Source organism: Rhipicephalus microplus, chromosome 6 (genome assembly GCF_043290135.1).
Source record: "Rhipicephalus microplus isolate Deutch F79 chromosome 6, USDA_Rmic, whole genome shotgun sequence".
NCBI lineage: Eukaryota > Metazoa > Arthropoda > Arachnida > Ixodida > Ixodidae > Rhipicephalus > Rhipicephalus microplus.
The window spans coordinates 54,133,171-54,149,502 of record NC_134705.1 but is presented as its reverse complement, the minus strand read 5'-3'; the positions used below and the strand labels follow the sequence as shown (position 1 = coordinate 54,149,502).

Below are 16,332 nucleotides of genomic sequence, written 5' to 3'. Positions count from 1 at the left end.
CAATATTCCAGATAATGTTCTGATGTATCAGGGACTCCACAAAACCAACAATTATGGGAAGCAGCCAGACCAGCTCTGTGTAAATGAAAATTGAGATATGGAGTATGGCACCTAAGTCTTGTGATTGTGACTTCAACTGCACGCTTGTCATCAAATTTGCTGTTCCTTTGCCCGTTATAGACAGGCAAAGGAAATTGTTCTAAGATCATTTTTATCCTAAATATAGCCCCTATAACGGATTCAGATGCTGGAAGTAGGTGAATAACTGGGACAATAATGATCACTTAGCTAATGCATCCACCATTTCATTGAGGAAAATGTCCTTATTTCCTGGTATTCAAACAACTTTTGATTTATCGCAAATAGATTTCCTCATTATCAACTTCACCAGGCGTTCGATACGGTAGCTTACAACCGCTTTAATAAAGCTCCGCTATTTTAATATTCATAGCCAGGTTGTGTATTGGATAATAATATCTGAAACAACAGGCACTAGTTGTCCCTGCCAACACATTTTCTTCCTCACAATTACTGGCCAAGTCAGGGGTACCTCAGGGCTCTGTATTAGGATTCATTTTACAGCTAAAGCTGTTATGAGATCACAACTCGGGTCACGTGCAGTTTTCCTCTGCCGCCGCCACCGGTTTCTATGCGAAATTAGAAAGAAAACCTATGCACAAAAGACACAGTGAGCCTCGAAACCCGGGTCTGCTGGGTGCCCGCCCAGTATTCTACCACTGAGCTACGCCGATGGTTGTGACTTATCGGCAAACTTGCCTTTGGCAGGATCCAACACATTAGTTTGTTTCTTTGTTTGTTTGTTTTTTTGTTTTTTTGTAGCCAGGAATCCATGGCTCATACTCACTCTGGGGGATCGGCCAAGAGAACATATAGTCTCATATGAACCTCACATTACAAAAGCTTGCTTGCTTGCTTGCTTGCTTGTTTCTTTCTTTTGTGGCTCTCACCCACTAAGGGGGATTGGCCAAGAAGCCGGTGGTTAATGGAAGTAAATACCTATAGATTTTCTAGATTAGGGGAATATGATTACTGTGTTTTGACTGTGAAATTAATTTGGTGCAATGTCAGAAAAAAAAGAAAAAAAAGGGGGGAGGGGAGAAATAATAGAATTTGTTGAATATCTGTGGTGGAATCGTTATATGAAATTCTCCTGAAAGTTGAATCATTGCAGTGTATCAGCTAAATAATAAGTGGTAGTGTGACTAGTAAAATTCGAGAGCTGATCGCTGACTCAGCAAGGTAATTTTCTTGTGTTATATATGAATTCGCAGAGAGCCCCGCAGATGTTCCTGTCGCTGTGTCCCAATGAAATGGCCCCAAAAGACAAAATATTGGGAGTATTAAGTGATATTCCTAATTTTCTGAATAAAATTTCGAAGCAGTTTTTTCTTATTACAAAAGCCTACCCATTACAAAAGCTTCTTCTTCCCCCATTAACTGTGGCGCATACCCACTTCAGCCATCTCATCGTCGTCAGCCACTGCATGAACAGTGGGCACTGGCTGAATTACTCACAACTGAAAACCGCGCTGCGCTCGCCCGATTAAATTTGCTTCATCAATAATTCATAACAACCTAAATGTTGATAGTTCTAAGTACATCTCTATTTCAGACACAAGAATAACTCGACTAAAGCACTCATACACCCTAAACTAATATAGCTTTTATACAAATTGCTTTAAATACTTTTTCCTTCCACTAGCCCTACGACAGTGGAACGACTTACCTCCCAATATTACCAATACCACCTCACTACCTTTTTGTCAATACTCGAAAATTACTTACATGATGCACAAACATAAAACTAGAAATATTTCGCGCCTTTACTTATTGATGTATATTACTATTGGTATTTATCCCGCTACCCACATTCCACTACCTGTGCATAGAAGGTATGTTTTTTATATTTTTTGTAAAGCTTACGTACTAATGTGTAACTATGATTGTATAATCGCAAGTATATTGATATGATGAATCAGCAGTAAACAGATTTCAAAGTTGTGTATAAACGTTTAGCATATGTGAATTTTCGTTTTTATCTTAACTTCGCCATTCAGCAAAATAGGGAAAAAAGAAAAAAAACTATTATGTTATTTTGCTATATTTTTCCCTTTGTCTTTTCGTTATATATTTATAGCTTGTGTCCTTTACAACATTTCCGCCTGCATCGGATATCTAGCCGCCGTAGCCGGAAGTCAATCCCACGAACTGCGGGTCAGCAGTTGAGTACCTCAGCCACTAGACCACCGCAGCGGGGCATCAATCAATCAATCAATCAATCAATCAATCAATCAATCAATCAATCAAAATGAGTACGGAAGGGTAAGGTGGTTTGTCGTATACGACTCGCTGATCATCACAAGAATCATGTCATAATATCGTCGCGTACGTCACCAAACATATTCCAAAAAACAATGACACATACCCCAGGGCAGGTATGTGCTACTGGGGATAGGCTTTTGTAACTGCTCAGAAAGGCGAGAACGCACATCGGCAAAATTAACGTTTGACCGGTAAAAAAAAGTTGATATAGACAGCGCTGACTGGACGAATGGAAAGAACAAATGTCAGTGACTTCTTGCCAGTTTGGCGTGCGTAGTACGCGAACGTATTACGACATGGCAGCTAACAGAGTGTTCCACACTCGAAGCAATGGCAGCAGGTAGCGCTGACTGACGCTCCTACGTGTAAATACTCATATATACCCTCTAAAGTGGCCGAGGATATAACCGCCACCGTAGATCAGAGATAGAGCATTGATCACGTTATTCGAAGGTCGCAGGTTTGGATTCTGCCGGTGGCAAGTTATTTTTTCGTCTGCTTTCCTCTATCCACATTTACATTACAGTTACTTCTAACAAATTCCCCTATACCAACCCCTGGGATTATTTTGTGTTGCTTCTCATTAGCAGATGAACGCTGGCATTCAATAGGTCGTGGTATGCCGTCATGTGCCCCAATGATTGAAGCGAAAGGTTTCATAGTTTGTAGAGAAAACGCCTTACGTATCTTGTAGAATGCTCCGAAACACGTGTTCGCTGTACCTCGATGTCGTCTCATGCTATTTTTTTGCATGTAAAATGTCAGAAAGTATCCTCGAGGTGGATACCTAAATATATAGATAGAAAATGTCCAAAAGCTTTGTTTACGCAAGCATATGCTCCGTATGAAAACATAGAGCTTCACCGAAAGGGAGAAGCAATGAATGTGTTCGCATTATTATATATGAACTTCATCGCTTCTCAGCCTTTTGGCTAAGATCAAAGTGTATATGAATTTAGTTCGCCCATGAAGCCTTTTTGATCCCATATTGCATAATTTACACATCGCTGTGGCAAAAAAAAATCCGGTTTCTCCACAGAGAAATGTCATTTTCGCATAATCTCTTGGCGTTCAAAGCCCACGTTATACGAGCCGACCGCTCAGTCTGGTCAAAATAGCGCATGCCAGTGATCCTGACTGCACTCTTAGAATCGATATTCATAGCTGCTGCTCGAGTGACCCCACTCTTCTCGCGTTCTTTTCTGCTCGTTCAAAAAAATGGTAGCATATCCACGGAGTGAATGACGGAGAGTGGGGCGAAGCATCCGTCCGTCCAATCGTTCTTGCTTCCGTTTGTCCATGCGTGCGTCTGTGTGGCCGCCCATGCGTGCTTCCACCCGTCCGGGCATGCGTCTGTTCGTGCGTCCGCACGTCCATCTGTGCGTCCGTCCCTGCGTTCGTCGATGCATCTGCTCCTTCGTCCGTCCATACGTCCATTCGTCCGTGCAGCCGTTCATGCGTCTGTCCATGCATCTGTCTGTGTGTCCGTTTGTCCACCTCTTCAACACTCCAAGTACCACCATCTCGCATCTTTTCATCTTATATTCCTCATATAGAAGCACCGCCATGCAGCGGAAATTCCAAAGACTGAACGAGACGAGGCGCACGCACACTTTCTTACGGCTTGTGCTTCGTGTCTACTTCCCACCTTTAACCACCTCGAGTTCATGGTATATACTAGTTCACTGTATAAATGGCACTGCGGCCCAACGCTCACTAAACCTTTCTAAAACCAAGGAGGTTACGCCCAGCGAGTATAACGTAGCAACCCTTTCTTGTCAGATAGTTCTCGATGTACTTGCCAATGGCTGCTAAGGGGGAATGAGAGACATGATAATTCGGCTTTTAGTTAACGCGCACACTGCGATTTTTTTATTGTTCAACAACGCAGAGTAGAAATTCCCCACCGGCACCACCGCGGAGGTCAAAATGTAAGACTGGTTACACACTACGACGACGACTACTACTACCATAGAGAAAGAAAAAGACAAGAGAGGACACTCTGCGAAACCTGGCCTCAGGAAGTGCGTCACGACTACGTAACGAACTAGTGCTCTCACCAAACGTCAGAGGGCGCAAGCGCAAATAAAACAGTTATAATCAATGCAACAGAATTGTTTTCACAAAATAATAATTATACGCCCAAATCTGGTATGATCTATATACATAAAAACAATTTATTCAACACACCTTACGCGATTATTTTTCTTCAGCCGTACTGTCATAAACACCATCCACCCAGCGACAAGCCCAAGCATGACTGACAGCGAGAAGCTTTCGTCGCTTTCGTCAACGTCGGCTGCGTCGGCGTTTTCGTGCGTGAGATAACAGGTGAGGCACGTTTTCAAGCGAAGCTTGCTGATTGACATGTTGTTGGGCTTGATGGGTCATTTTTTCAGAAAACGGTTACGCCTGCGCGAATAAGACACCATGCAACAAACATAGAAAGATGCACACACACACGTTGCGCTTCGTGTGCGCGAGTTTGTTTCTTACGTGGCGTCTCATTCACGCAGTTGTAACCTTTTTCTGAAGCTTGTAAGGACTGGGAGGTTCGCTAAAAAGAAAGTTTGTGGCTCTATGCGGCGGCTAGATGGGAACATTGTGCAACGTATGCAGTATAGCAAAGGCGGCACGGCGTCAAGCCGAGGCGACGCGTGCTGCGTCTGCCACGGACGCGAGCGTCTGTGCGCTGAGCATAGCTGGGCATCTAGGTCATAGGCTCGGTGGCTCGGTGCAAAATTATTGAGAAGCGTTCGCTGGACCTCGCATGCTTCACGACGCGTTTCCCGAAGGCTCGGAACACGAATAATTCTTGGTGTGCCGGAGGCAAATCTGGATTAGCCAAGTGGCCATCATCTTCGTTTCTTCGCTAGCCTTGTGCCACTAGTGCAAGCTGCTCACAAATTTTTTCGACGTTTCCAATATAATTTTAGCGCACAAATTTCAACTACGATTTTTCTTCCCAATGTACTGCTGATAATACGTACGTACGAAGGTGTTCTAAAGTTCCGAGGCCGCGATACCATTGCATTACAAGGGATAGCGGCCTGGAAACTTCTGAAGATCTTTGTACGTGGTCTTGACGTATATCTTTGTAAGTCAGAGTTTTATGGGTCAGAGATGTATCACTGGTTTTGTATTGTGCATCGATTAGCTAATCATTCAAAGGGGTTTGCTGGTACACTTATGACGTGCACATATCTTTTTCGTAATTTGACAGCGAAGCATCCACTTACTAACATTTTCAGACTGCGCTGATGCCATGCCGTCTGGCGGTCCAAGCTACGGCAGCTACTGCTGTGTATCGTGGTGCTTCGACAATGGCAGAACCCACAAGAAGCCTGGGACGAGTTTCTTCCGCATACCACGGGACGGCAGGTTTGTTAAAGCTTTTGTATGGTTTGCATGCCTTTAGGCTTACTGTTCGTACTTGCTCAGTGAGCGTAACAATAAAAAATCACTATTCAAGCACTTCCCCTTTCAGCTGATGGTTCATAGCCAATGCAGGATGAAGGCATGGATGCAGTATGCTGGACGCGACGATCTCCTGAGTAAGCCGGCCAGCGTATTGTACGCAACGTACAGGGTTTGTAGCGACCATTTTACTGCTCAAAGTTTCATGGAACCTGGGCACACAAGGCTTACAAGAATGGCTGTTCCCAGTGTGCAACCAGCTGCACCATGTATGTGATTGACTGAAACTCAAATATGTGCAATAGCAGCCACTTGTATTGAATCAGTGGCGACAGTTAACCGCGAAGATCTTTGTAGCCGATGGAGAAACCTCACTATACAAGTAACACTTGGAAAGTCTTCAATTTTGTGAATTGTGGGCTATTACCTTCTTAACAGCAGCTTTACATTTCTGTCGTTTTTTGATGCTCTTGACCTGCGCAACTTGTTTTGAAAGACTTTAAAGGGCTATGTCGCGTTATCTTCAAGCCTAAGTGCACATGTACATATACATTTCATCAGTGATAGCTGGCGCTGTTGATAATTCCAAAAATCACAAATTACTTGTTTCCCAGTTGGTGCCTTCTCTTTTCTTCCACGTTCGACCAATTTATGCGTTTGAAAGAGCTGTTTAAGTTTCCCCATGCTACAAGCTTTGTAACTTGTACCAACTGCACATATATGCAGGTTCTCTCAGCGTCGCTTCAAATAGTGACTCTGACATGACTGCAGAAGCTGCACTGAAAGGTGCGGATGAGCTTCAGTTTGTGTTATTTTAAGCCTCTTACTGACACATTGTCGTAATTTCATTTCTTCAGGACCTGCGGTAGAGGCTTCAAAAAGCGGCTCCCACACATTGAGGTGCCCCGATGAGCAGGGTGCGTTCAGTGTCGCGATTTCTTTTTTTTTACCCAAATTGACTGTTTAACAAACCTCTGCAAGTGGCAGCTCCCCTGTAGCTGGTGAAAGAATTTCTGCTGACTTCGTCTTGCCGGAGAAAACCTTAACCAGCCGTTCAGCTGTCACAAAAGGAACTTGTGTGACCGGTAAGTTGTATGTTCACTTCAACACCAGAGCGTATTGATATAGAGACTTCCGCAGGCCGCTCGCAAGAATGTTCCGACAGCACTGTCCGAGGCACTGAACAAGCTTCACAAGACCCTCTAGAAGACGTCTCGGCCAACAGCTCCACGCCTGAGTGCTCTAGAGAAAATGGTGACTATGCTTTTATTGCAGCTGTTTTTAATGTGCTATTTTGTGTTTAGGACATTCTGAGGAAACTATCTTCAAAAGGACACTACGTGTGCACTTACAAATTGTAAGGGTGGGCTCTCAGTGATTTTCAATTTTTTGTGCATTGTCAACATTGTGAATGGTTTGTTTTTAGGTAGAGGAATCGAAAACTTTGCACCACAGAAAGTTGTGCACCTTGGGTCTGAAAGAGCGAGGAAAGTGCTCGTATGGGATTAGTTGTTCTTCGCTTTTACATCCATTTTTTTGTTCATTGCAGTGCGTTCCTGTGTGCCAGCGACAATGTCTCCATCGATGAAGTACAAGCAAACCATTAAACATCTGCAAGCCAAAGTAGCAGCACAGCGGAAAACTATCAAAAAACTGCGGAGACAGCCTCACCAAGCACCGTCATCGACTTCAAAGGCCCTTGAAGTTATCCGACCGCACGTCACCGAGGAGGCGTGATTCGCGACTTCATTGCTGTGTATATGTCACTTCTTCCTTCTTCATCAGCATTGTGCGCTGTGTTTTTGCCGTAGATCCTTCCTTACCCACTGGCTCGGTGTGTCATACTTCACCAGCTTCTCGGCTTCTGCCAACTCTAGCGATGTGTGTGTTGTCTGTGTTCTCTCTGTATTTGTTACAATATTTGTTACAATTTATTTGTAAGGCGAGGTGCATTTGTTGTATACCTTTGTCATATTGTGCTTTTTATATTCTCAGACTCTACCTTGCCTTTGAATAAAACATTGCCGATACTCTGTCTCTTTGACTGATATATACATTGATCACTTGTTCCAAAAGAAAAACACAAGCGCGATGAATAAAACCGTAGTGAATTATCATTACCTGCATCTCTTTTTATTATAACTTAATCGAAATAAAAATTAGGTCACGACCAATTCGCACGAACCACTGAACAAAACAAAACAGGGAATCGCTAAATCAAAACGACCTACAAAAACTATCCATTTAGGCGATGAAAAGTGGTCTGAAATCATGAACTTTCGTCATAGCCAAACGTCGGTTACGCAAAGTAATTCAAAATTTGCGCCAGTGAAACCGAAACAGGAAGGGCACGCCACTTGCTCTCACCAACCACCAGGTGTGCTAGGGTCGATTGGGCCGCTGGGGTCTACGGGAGTGTCCACTCTTAACCTTTTTTTTTTTATTTGTCTATGCTACTACGAGGGACGAACGGGTGCCGCTTTAAAGAGATTAGCCCCTAAAAAGACTGGCCCTTCAATACCTGCGGAGTATACGATGGCAGGTGTAACACTGATCATATTTCGTTCTTTTCATGTATTGTCTGGTTGGCGCTTCCAAGTACATTCAAGATCAAACACATGGGGGTAATGAGCATTTCCAGCGCGCCTCTCGAGCCATGGAAATGGGCTGGCTTGTTTGATCTTTGCTACAGCCGCGTTCCTGCCATCTGCTCGCGCGCGTTTAGACATGCTTGGAATGTACGATGCGCTGGGGGCTGTTATTAGTTTGGTATCTTCACAAAACATGACAGTGCCGTCGAAACGTTGCGAAAAAAATCACAGCATATCCACGGAGTGAATGATGATGAGGGTGGTGAAAATTGGGAGGGTTTCATCGGTAAACCGTGAATCGTGCATCCGTTCGTCCGTCCGTCCGTCCGTCCGTCTGTCTGTCTGTCTGTCTGTCTGTCTGTCTGTCTGTCTGTCTGTCTGTCTGTCTGTCTGTCTGTCTGTCTGTCTGTCTGGTATTAGGGATGGCTGCAACAGACGCTGACGCGGGACTAACCCACACCCTAAGGAGCTTCGCCCATAAAAAACAATGGCATGTACTGATCGCCACTGTTGCGTTTTCTTTACAGTAGCCCACTGCAACGAGGTATGTGTCCGTAACAATATTGTCGGCAATGTGACGGAATATCATGGGAGGTCATAACTTTGTTCTTCATATTCTGCATGCCATCTTACTAAATTTAAAAATAGAAATTAAGCTACCCACAAGTGAATAAGGAGATATTTCGATTTACGGAGTAAAAAACACGTGCAACACCCACCGAACAAAATTATCCATAGCAGCCATTATTGCGTCCACTTTCCCATTCCTCGTGAACGGAAGATGGTATAGAAAATTCCGGACCAGGCTTGGTAAGAATTGAATGACCGCTCCTCCGAGCATCGTGGTCCTCATGCTGTCCAGAATAGTCGTTGCCTTTAGGAGGGCTGCTTCCTCGCCGGGCAGGCCATTAGGATAGAAGAACGACATGATGTTGCTGGTGACGCATCTAAGGATGAGTGGCCGAATGTGCACAGGTTCGGCCTTTGAATCCTTTAACCTTGACTCGAGCTGGCGAAAGTCGTCCTGCAAAACGAGATGAAATGTTGCTTAATATTGGTGCCTTATGTGGCTTTTTTTCGTTCTAGAGAGCCTTTCATCACACATGAGTTATGCAGTTTTTTCGCGAAAATTGAAGGCAATGGTGACAAGTGGTCCAACTTGCCGGGAATTGTATTGTGTGCAGTTTGTTTTGCTGCACGTGGCTGCTGACAAAGAATATTAAAAGCTAGGCATCTTAACGTGGGCGGGAAGCTTTGAAGTGTCCCTAAACCACTTCCAATATTTTTTCCAGCATTTCAATTGAACGCGCTCATCGTGTACAGAATGCCATCGGGATCAATCATTCTGCACGTAGCAGGGTGCTACAAATTCCAAGAAACAATTCCTCCTCCTTGCCGGGCCTTTCGGGCCTCCGCGTGACGTGCCATGTCACATCTCTGGCGCGCCGAGTCAAGCATGCCAAATATGCTGTCGAGCAAGAGCCTACGACCTCCGGTCGGTCTGCAAGCAGCTCTTCGCACTGCATGTCGTTGTTCATCGTATTGCCTGCGTGTGTGTAACATGTGCGGGGCACGGTGTGTCCCCGTACGGGTCCTTCGCGTTGGCAATCTTTTGAAGGCATGTGCCCAACGCAGGTTCCATACCGGCACAATTACGGCAGCCACGGTTCGTCAACAAGTATGAATTGACGAAGTCGACGGTTGGATTAGCGGCAAGTGGAAGTAGACGGTGTTTGAAGCGGCGCGACAGCAATGGCGTTTGCCACGCCAGATTCGGAGGGGTGCTTCGCGAGAGGGCAAAGCTGCGTGGGAAAGGATTCAAGCGGATGGTGCGCAGGAGAGAGCGAAAGGTCTGGTCGTCCCGGTTTCGATAATCAAACGCGTCGAACTCCACTATTACTGCACCATTTCGACAAATTTTCACGGCTCCGTGTTTGTCGTACAATCGTGCACACTTTCCCCACAACTGAATTGTGACCTCTGGGTTGTTTACGGGTAGTTTAAACCACAGGCTTTTCACGTATACTTACCATTGAGAAACACAAAAATACAGGTTATTACTATACACTACTGTATTACAAGATTACATTTTTGAACATAAACCATTATTATTAAAAAGGTTAATGACTAGCCTTATTTTGCACTCAAGTGGGCTTTCTTAGATATACAAACAACCTAAAAGATAGTACATGTAAGAATATTTATATGGGTATACCTTCCCAAAATCACTATATTGTTACGAGTCATTTTAATTGAAGATACAGTCGCATTGCTTGTTTTGTGAATTGAGCTTGATACAATATGATTATGCTTGACGCTGTACTAGAGGAATCCAAAAATTTTGTCCACACGATAGTAAACAGTACAAGGATTTTCCTTGAGATCTCGAATACTTAGGTACAAATTGATATACGAAGCGTTAATCGTGATGGCTTTAGTAGAAAAATTTTTTCCTGGAGACTGAAAGGGCAACGTATGTGTCTCTATGTAGCACGCAAAGTTAAAAACGCTTTTTATGGCCACGGTAAGTAAATTCGTCTTATTAAACCAACAGTTGGCATAAGCGCCCTCGTTTCCCGCTGATTCCGCCTATGTTTTGTCTCCTTTAACATGTTCGAAGTGGAAGCACTTGTCCAATTGAGAATTTCTGTACGTGCGAGTTCCGCCAAGAAAATGGATATAAATTTTAGATTTTACAATAAAGTTTTCGCATTGGTTTTCATGGTAATTTATTTACTTACTTATATTTTGAAATATTTTTAGTAACACCGAGTTTATCGAGTGTTAGAAAAAGAAGCAAGTGAGAATACATTAAAGAACAAGAAATACAAAATAAACAATGACCCCGTGTATGCATGTTAATGTGCAAATGTCGTCGAAAGACGATAGTCTTGCGTGTGAAGGAGTGAACAATTTATTTGATGCTTTCCGCAAGAGAATCAGTGAATGGTATTCTGGAGGCGCTGCGTTGAAGTGTCTCGAGAGTGCAGCGAAGGCGATTGAGCGTATCAAGTCACGTCACACGTGAGACATGAGCACCATCTGGCAGTTTTCTTGAAAAACGAAGAACGTGGCTCAGAGACGGGTGTGCGCGCCCGTCTCAGAGGTGATAAGGTGTAGAACGCAAGGCGATGGGTAGGTGCCACCACCGCCTCGTCTTAACAAAGCGTTGGGAACACTCACCGTTTCGTGCAAGCGTTGCATGGTCAGCCAGCGTGATAAGTGCTACGGTCCTCAAAATTACTTATGTATGCCTTTTCTAGTAAAATATGCGCATGCAGAATATATACGCATTGTTATGGTGCCCCATACATGTGCAATAACTGCTTATTAGTTGACAATTGCACAAGTATGAACGCTAAATCTTGAGCAACATTTGTGGGTGGTGCGGATGGGGTCGGCAGTTTCAAGTAACCGGTGCCATTAAGAAAGCACAAACAGACACATGTACAGATAGACGGAAAGACCAATATTTTCGCGTCAAAGGTCCCCAAGAAAGAATATCGTCTTTAAGGTAACACGGATTCTCAGATCGTGATTTCCTTCAGCAGAAACCCATGGCAGAGAAATGATGTAATAAAAGGATCATTTTTAACGCTGCGTCACGTCTCAGATCAGCTATTCGTATGTTATCTTTCCTATTCAGCTAAACATTTGGCTCTACCAGGCAACAAGAAAGCGTAAAAGTAAGTGCCAATGTGTGTAGGATGGCTTCCGAAGTTTATGCTTCAACCACTCGCAATTACAATTACACTTATACGTGATTGGAAGGTGTTCTGAGCGCTGGGAAAGACACCCCACCACGCAGTTTTCAAACACAGATAGATGCTGTTTCCGGGATTATTGTGCCCGGTACAATACATCACAAAGGTGTGCTAAGGTTTTTTGGTGGACATTTAAAATTATACAAATAAAATGTACACATTGAAGCAGCAAAGACCTACGTAGTCATCTTGCATACTCTTAGGTGCCCGAGACTGTGTATTGTTTCACCATGTCACACAGGTTGGCGATTTTCTTCGAAATAACTGTACTGTCTGCAAAAAATGACAAGTGTTTTCTGGTGTGTATGTAAAAGAACGTAAATAAAATATTTATTGAGCTGTTCATTTTTATAACACACGTCAGTGTTCTAATAGTAATGTTTTTAAAAAGATGTATTTTTAAAATTTGAGCCAAAGGTGTTTACGTGTAGTGAAAAATTGCATCGCATCCATTCTTCTGCGCCAACTGTAGGTGCACGTGATCCACCGAAAGGTGGAGCTGCCGAAGTTGTGGCCATTCACTTTTGTAAGTGCTGTCCAGTTGCAAGCGCCACTTAGCTGACATGAACTTTCATACTACAGGAATAATCCTAATAGCATACCAACTCAGCATCGGAACCTTAACATGTATTCTGAAATGATGTGCAATTTACTAAACAGTGTTTTCAAGAGACCAGCCACCCACTGCTCCACCTCGATGATGGTCTGCTACATCACCCGGCCAACCACGTCTACGTCGCACTGACGTGTTGACAGACATGCAGTCACCGTGTGCTGGAAGTTTAGAGGAGGAAACAGTATTTTGAGGTTAAGTAGCCAATGTGAGTATTGCAACCTATTGCAAGCGAACAACTCGGCAGACTTGAGGTACCTTTTTGTTAATGCATCAAAGAATTTCACTGTCTGCTGCGAAATTCTGCAGGGGCAGGGGCAGGGGAAGGGGCCTTTGTCAAGCTGTTTTAAGAGAGTCCTTTGATCCTATCTTAGCATTTATTTTATGACGAATGCTGAAATAAAAAAATGTGAATCTAACTTGGCTAAAGTTATTGAAATAACTGTTTGCATCCCGAAAGTTTAGTAGTTATCGCTCAAAGTATACAGGTTTCATACCGGAAGAACTAATTCGTCTGCTGTTTAAGATGACAGCTTTTCATAAGCTGCTCTGTTAGTGATTTTTGCGTGATGTTTTTGTTATCTATAGATGTCAGTGCTCTATTTCGCGGTCAGTTATCAGGTTGCCATCTACTTGCAAAAACCATTACGAAGCCTCCACGTGATGGCGGAATAGTCACTGGGCAGTCTTGTCTTACTCGTAAGCATAGTACCAATTTCGCAATGCCGCATCACCTAACAGTCCTAGAGCACCAACAACACTGCTAGCGCTTTTTTGTGTATTATTTCTTGTATTTTAAAATATACATTATTAAATGTGCCTGAAACACATATACAAATACCCAATTTGCAATACGTATTGCCGCACATGGACAAGATACTTAAAGATTATCGGATATAGCACCTACAATACAAGTGTTTTGGAAACTACAAGCACAGGGCCTTCTCACCATCATGCGTTTCTCCATCGACGTTTTCGCAAAGCCAAGGTCACGTAAAACGCTCATGCAATACCTTTTGTTTGCCACCCAGCATTCCCCGTTTTGCGTCGCCAGTCCTGGGATGAAAAACAATACAGCGGCACAAAAACGGCTACAAGAGTGTCTAAGTTGAGCTGTTTTACCTCGAAACCGTTTTTTTTTGAAATCTCGGTATAGACATTGTTCAGATCTAAAGTTTTATTACCATCTTCTCCTGGTGTCTGATGTCTTTTCTTGTGCGCTGTTATATATCTTCGAAATATGTTACTCAATCAAAAATTATCGCGTCTGTACTAGGCCCGTAGGAAGCGGGGTGCCTTAGGCACACACCTCAACCTTCCTCAAGTGCGGAAGGGGAAATGTTGTTTTACCGAGGACGAATAACAGCAATAGGTGTTTTTGTGGGTGTTCGCTAAGCTCACCATTCCCTTCAAAAGAAAAACTCTGGGCACTGGTCTAGTCTGTACTTATTGGCCTTTTTCTTGTAACGACTGAGATAAAAAAAAATAACTTTCACCATGTAACGTGGCTTCTTGGTTAATCCAAACTTGCACACCTGCACAATTTTCCTACTGTGATGCCGTGTACTTACGAACGTTTTCTAAATTTTCGTTATAGGTTTCGTATGTGTCGTGTCCTGATTATCATATTCTTTTGATTACAATGGCTACAATAATTGTGCAGAAAAAAACACAACTGTACAACCTTCGTTGTAAAGATCGCTTTTCAAACATCGCAAATATTTATCATGGTGCTAATTTATTTATTTATTTATTAGAATACCCTCAGGGCCCGACAAATAGTTCAAATTGCAGTAAGAACGGCCAGGATCACTCAGTGTTTGTTATGTAGAAAAAAACTGACTATGTCAAAGTAACAAAAATGGCAGTGATAATTACGTATAGCCAGCAAGAAAACCAAGAGAATCCTAGCGGCAAGCTAAGGACAGCCCTGGTCATACGAAGCCAAGGAAAGCGCCTGGGCTGTCTTTGGCTTTTTCGTCTGTTAGGTTTAATTGGTGATGTGCCTAACAAAGAAAAATAGGCCAGGAAAGTTTTCCTTCTTTAAAAAAACATTAAATACAAAGGTACGTATTACATCAACTGCGTATCTCATCAGACATGAAGTATTGTGTACACAACGAGACGTGACTTTTCTGTAAAAGACAGCCACCAACGTAAACATGATTGTTTTAGAAATAACAAGGCATGCTACCTTTGTTGTAGTCGCGACCAACGATAAAGCAGCCCGAGCGATACAATCCGTCAGCGTTCTTACAAAACTTCTTGATACTCTGAACATCGCTGAGTACAACCACATCCGTAAAATTGAGGTTCAATCTGTGGTAGAAAAAAATTATACAACCAACCTATTAGTGTTGGCACAAACATAAGTCATTAGTTTGAGACATACGTCGGTTGTTTTCACGTTAATTTTCTTCGCCAATTTATGCACTCGTGTTTTTCATTTCATCATTTATGCACTCACTTTCGGGGTTACTTCTGTCGAAACACATGTGCCCTGATATTTATGATTGCCATAAATCGAGGGAAACATTTTCAATAGCCAGACGCGCACTGTTTTTTAGCACTATGGGTTACAACAACAACAACAACAACAACAAGAACAACAACAACAATAATATTAATAAAAATATTATAATTAAGAATAATTATATTATTATTATTATTAATCCCACGTTTTTCACGTATATGCAGTTTTTGAATAGTCACGATTCATGCAGCGGGTGCGTGTCGTGAGCTGTCAACTTGAGAAAAGATGGGTTACCGGTACACGGGTCCGTACTGTTTCGCCCACTCGACTGCTTTGGTGCAGTGGAAACCAGGGCGGTTAAGCTCTTCATGACCGAAAATGGTGCTTCTGGGTGGCATGGGAGGACGTACAGTACCGGCAGGGAACCTTCTGCCCTTACGCCACCGTTGTATAACTGCCTTCAGCAGGAAGTATAGAGCAAATGCCACAACCAGTGCTAGTAAATACATGGTGTGGGATGAATTCTTGCTGCCGATTTCTGCAAATAAAATCAACGTACGCAAAACTGAGTTGCTTACTAGCAATATTTTATAAGTACACTGAGTACAGCTGCACTTCTTCAGCACATACGCGGTAAAAAAAGCCTTCGAAGATGCGGTGAAGAGAAGATTTCAACATGCTGGATAACCTGAGAAGGATTAGGAGTTGTGGCCTCGAAGATTACAAGTCCGCCTGTCCGAACGTTGACTGCATCAGCACCACATGTTTTGATGACTTTGGTCCCTTCTTGACTTGGTCTTCCTTACTTGAGGCACACAAAGGAACCCCTTGTGGGTCTAGCTAATGTTGCTGCTGTCGGAAATTGTGATCAAGTGATGAATTTGATGACGAAAAAAGAAAGTATATTTGCGCAATGGACGGAACGTGAACGATAAAATTGTGACCGGTTGTTGGCCATTCGCAGATGGCCTGGAGCTTCATGTTGATAAAACCGGCATTAGTGTGTCTCCCCTGTATACCCGTGTATACGCAGCTTTTAAATTGTGTTTAATATAATGTTTACTGCGCGTCTAGGTATAGCACGTAATGAGGCATTAACCCTGTCAATGCGAATCAAAGCTAAACAGTAAA

At 43.1% G+C, this 16,332-nt stretch overlaps 1 protein-coding gene and 1 long non-coding RNA gene across 4 annotated transcripts in view; one reads left to right on the top strand and one right to left on the bottom strand.

Annotated features, from left to right (window-relative positions):
* Positions 1-15,855, bottom strand: part of LOC142764772 (cytochrome P450 2C20-like) — a 41,084-nt gene extending 25,229 nt beyond the window's left edge. Inside the window, exons 1-4 of the mRNA XM_075865295.1 lie at positions 15,496-15,855; positions 14,923-15,047; positions 13,678-13,784; positions 9,071-9,375 (exon numbers count right to left, since the gene is read on the bottom strand). Coding sequence (XP_075721410.1) covers positions 9,071-9,375; positions 13,678-13,784; positions 14,923-15,047; positions 15,496-15,710 — 752 coding nt within the window. The 5' untranslated portion in view covers positions 15,711-15,855. The remainder of the gene's footprint in view (positions 1-9,070; positions 9,376-13,677; positions 13,785-14,922; positions 15,048-15,495) is intronic.
* LOC142764771 (uncharacterized) lies at positions 5,370-7,790 on the top strand. Of its 3 annotated transcripts, XR_012883869.1 has the most exons (6): positions 5,370-5,724; positions 5,854-6,029; positions 6,618-6,677; positions 6,748-6,845; positions 6,901-7,014; positions 7,310-7,790. It is a non-coding gene; the product is annotated as an uncharacterized LOC142764771 (long non-coding RNA). The 3 variants fall into 3 exon arrangements; XR_012883870.1 differs by lacking the exons at positions 5,370-5,724; positions 5,854-6,029 and adding an exon at positions 6,040-6,546; XR_012883868.1 differs by lacking the exons at positions 5,370-5,724; positions 5,854-6,029 and having other exon boundaries at positions 6,040-6,845.
* Positions 15,856-16,332: the final 477 nt, after the last annotated feature.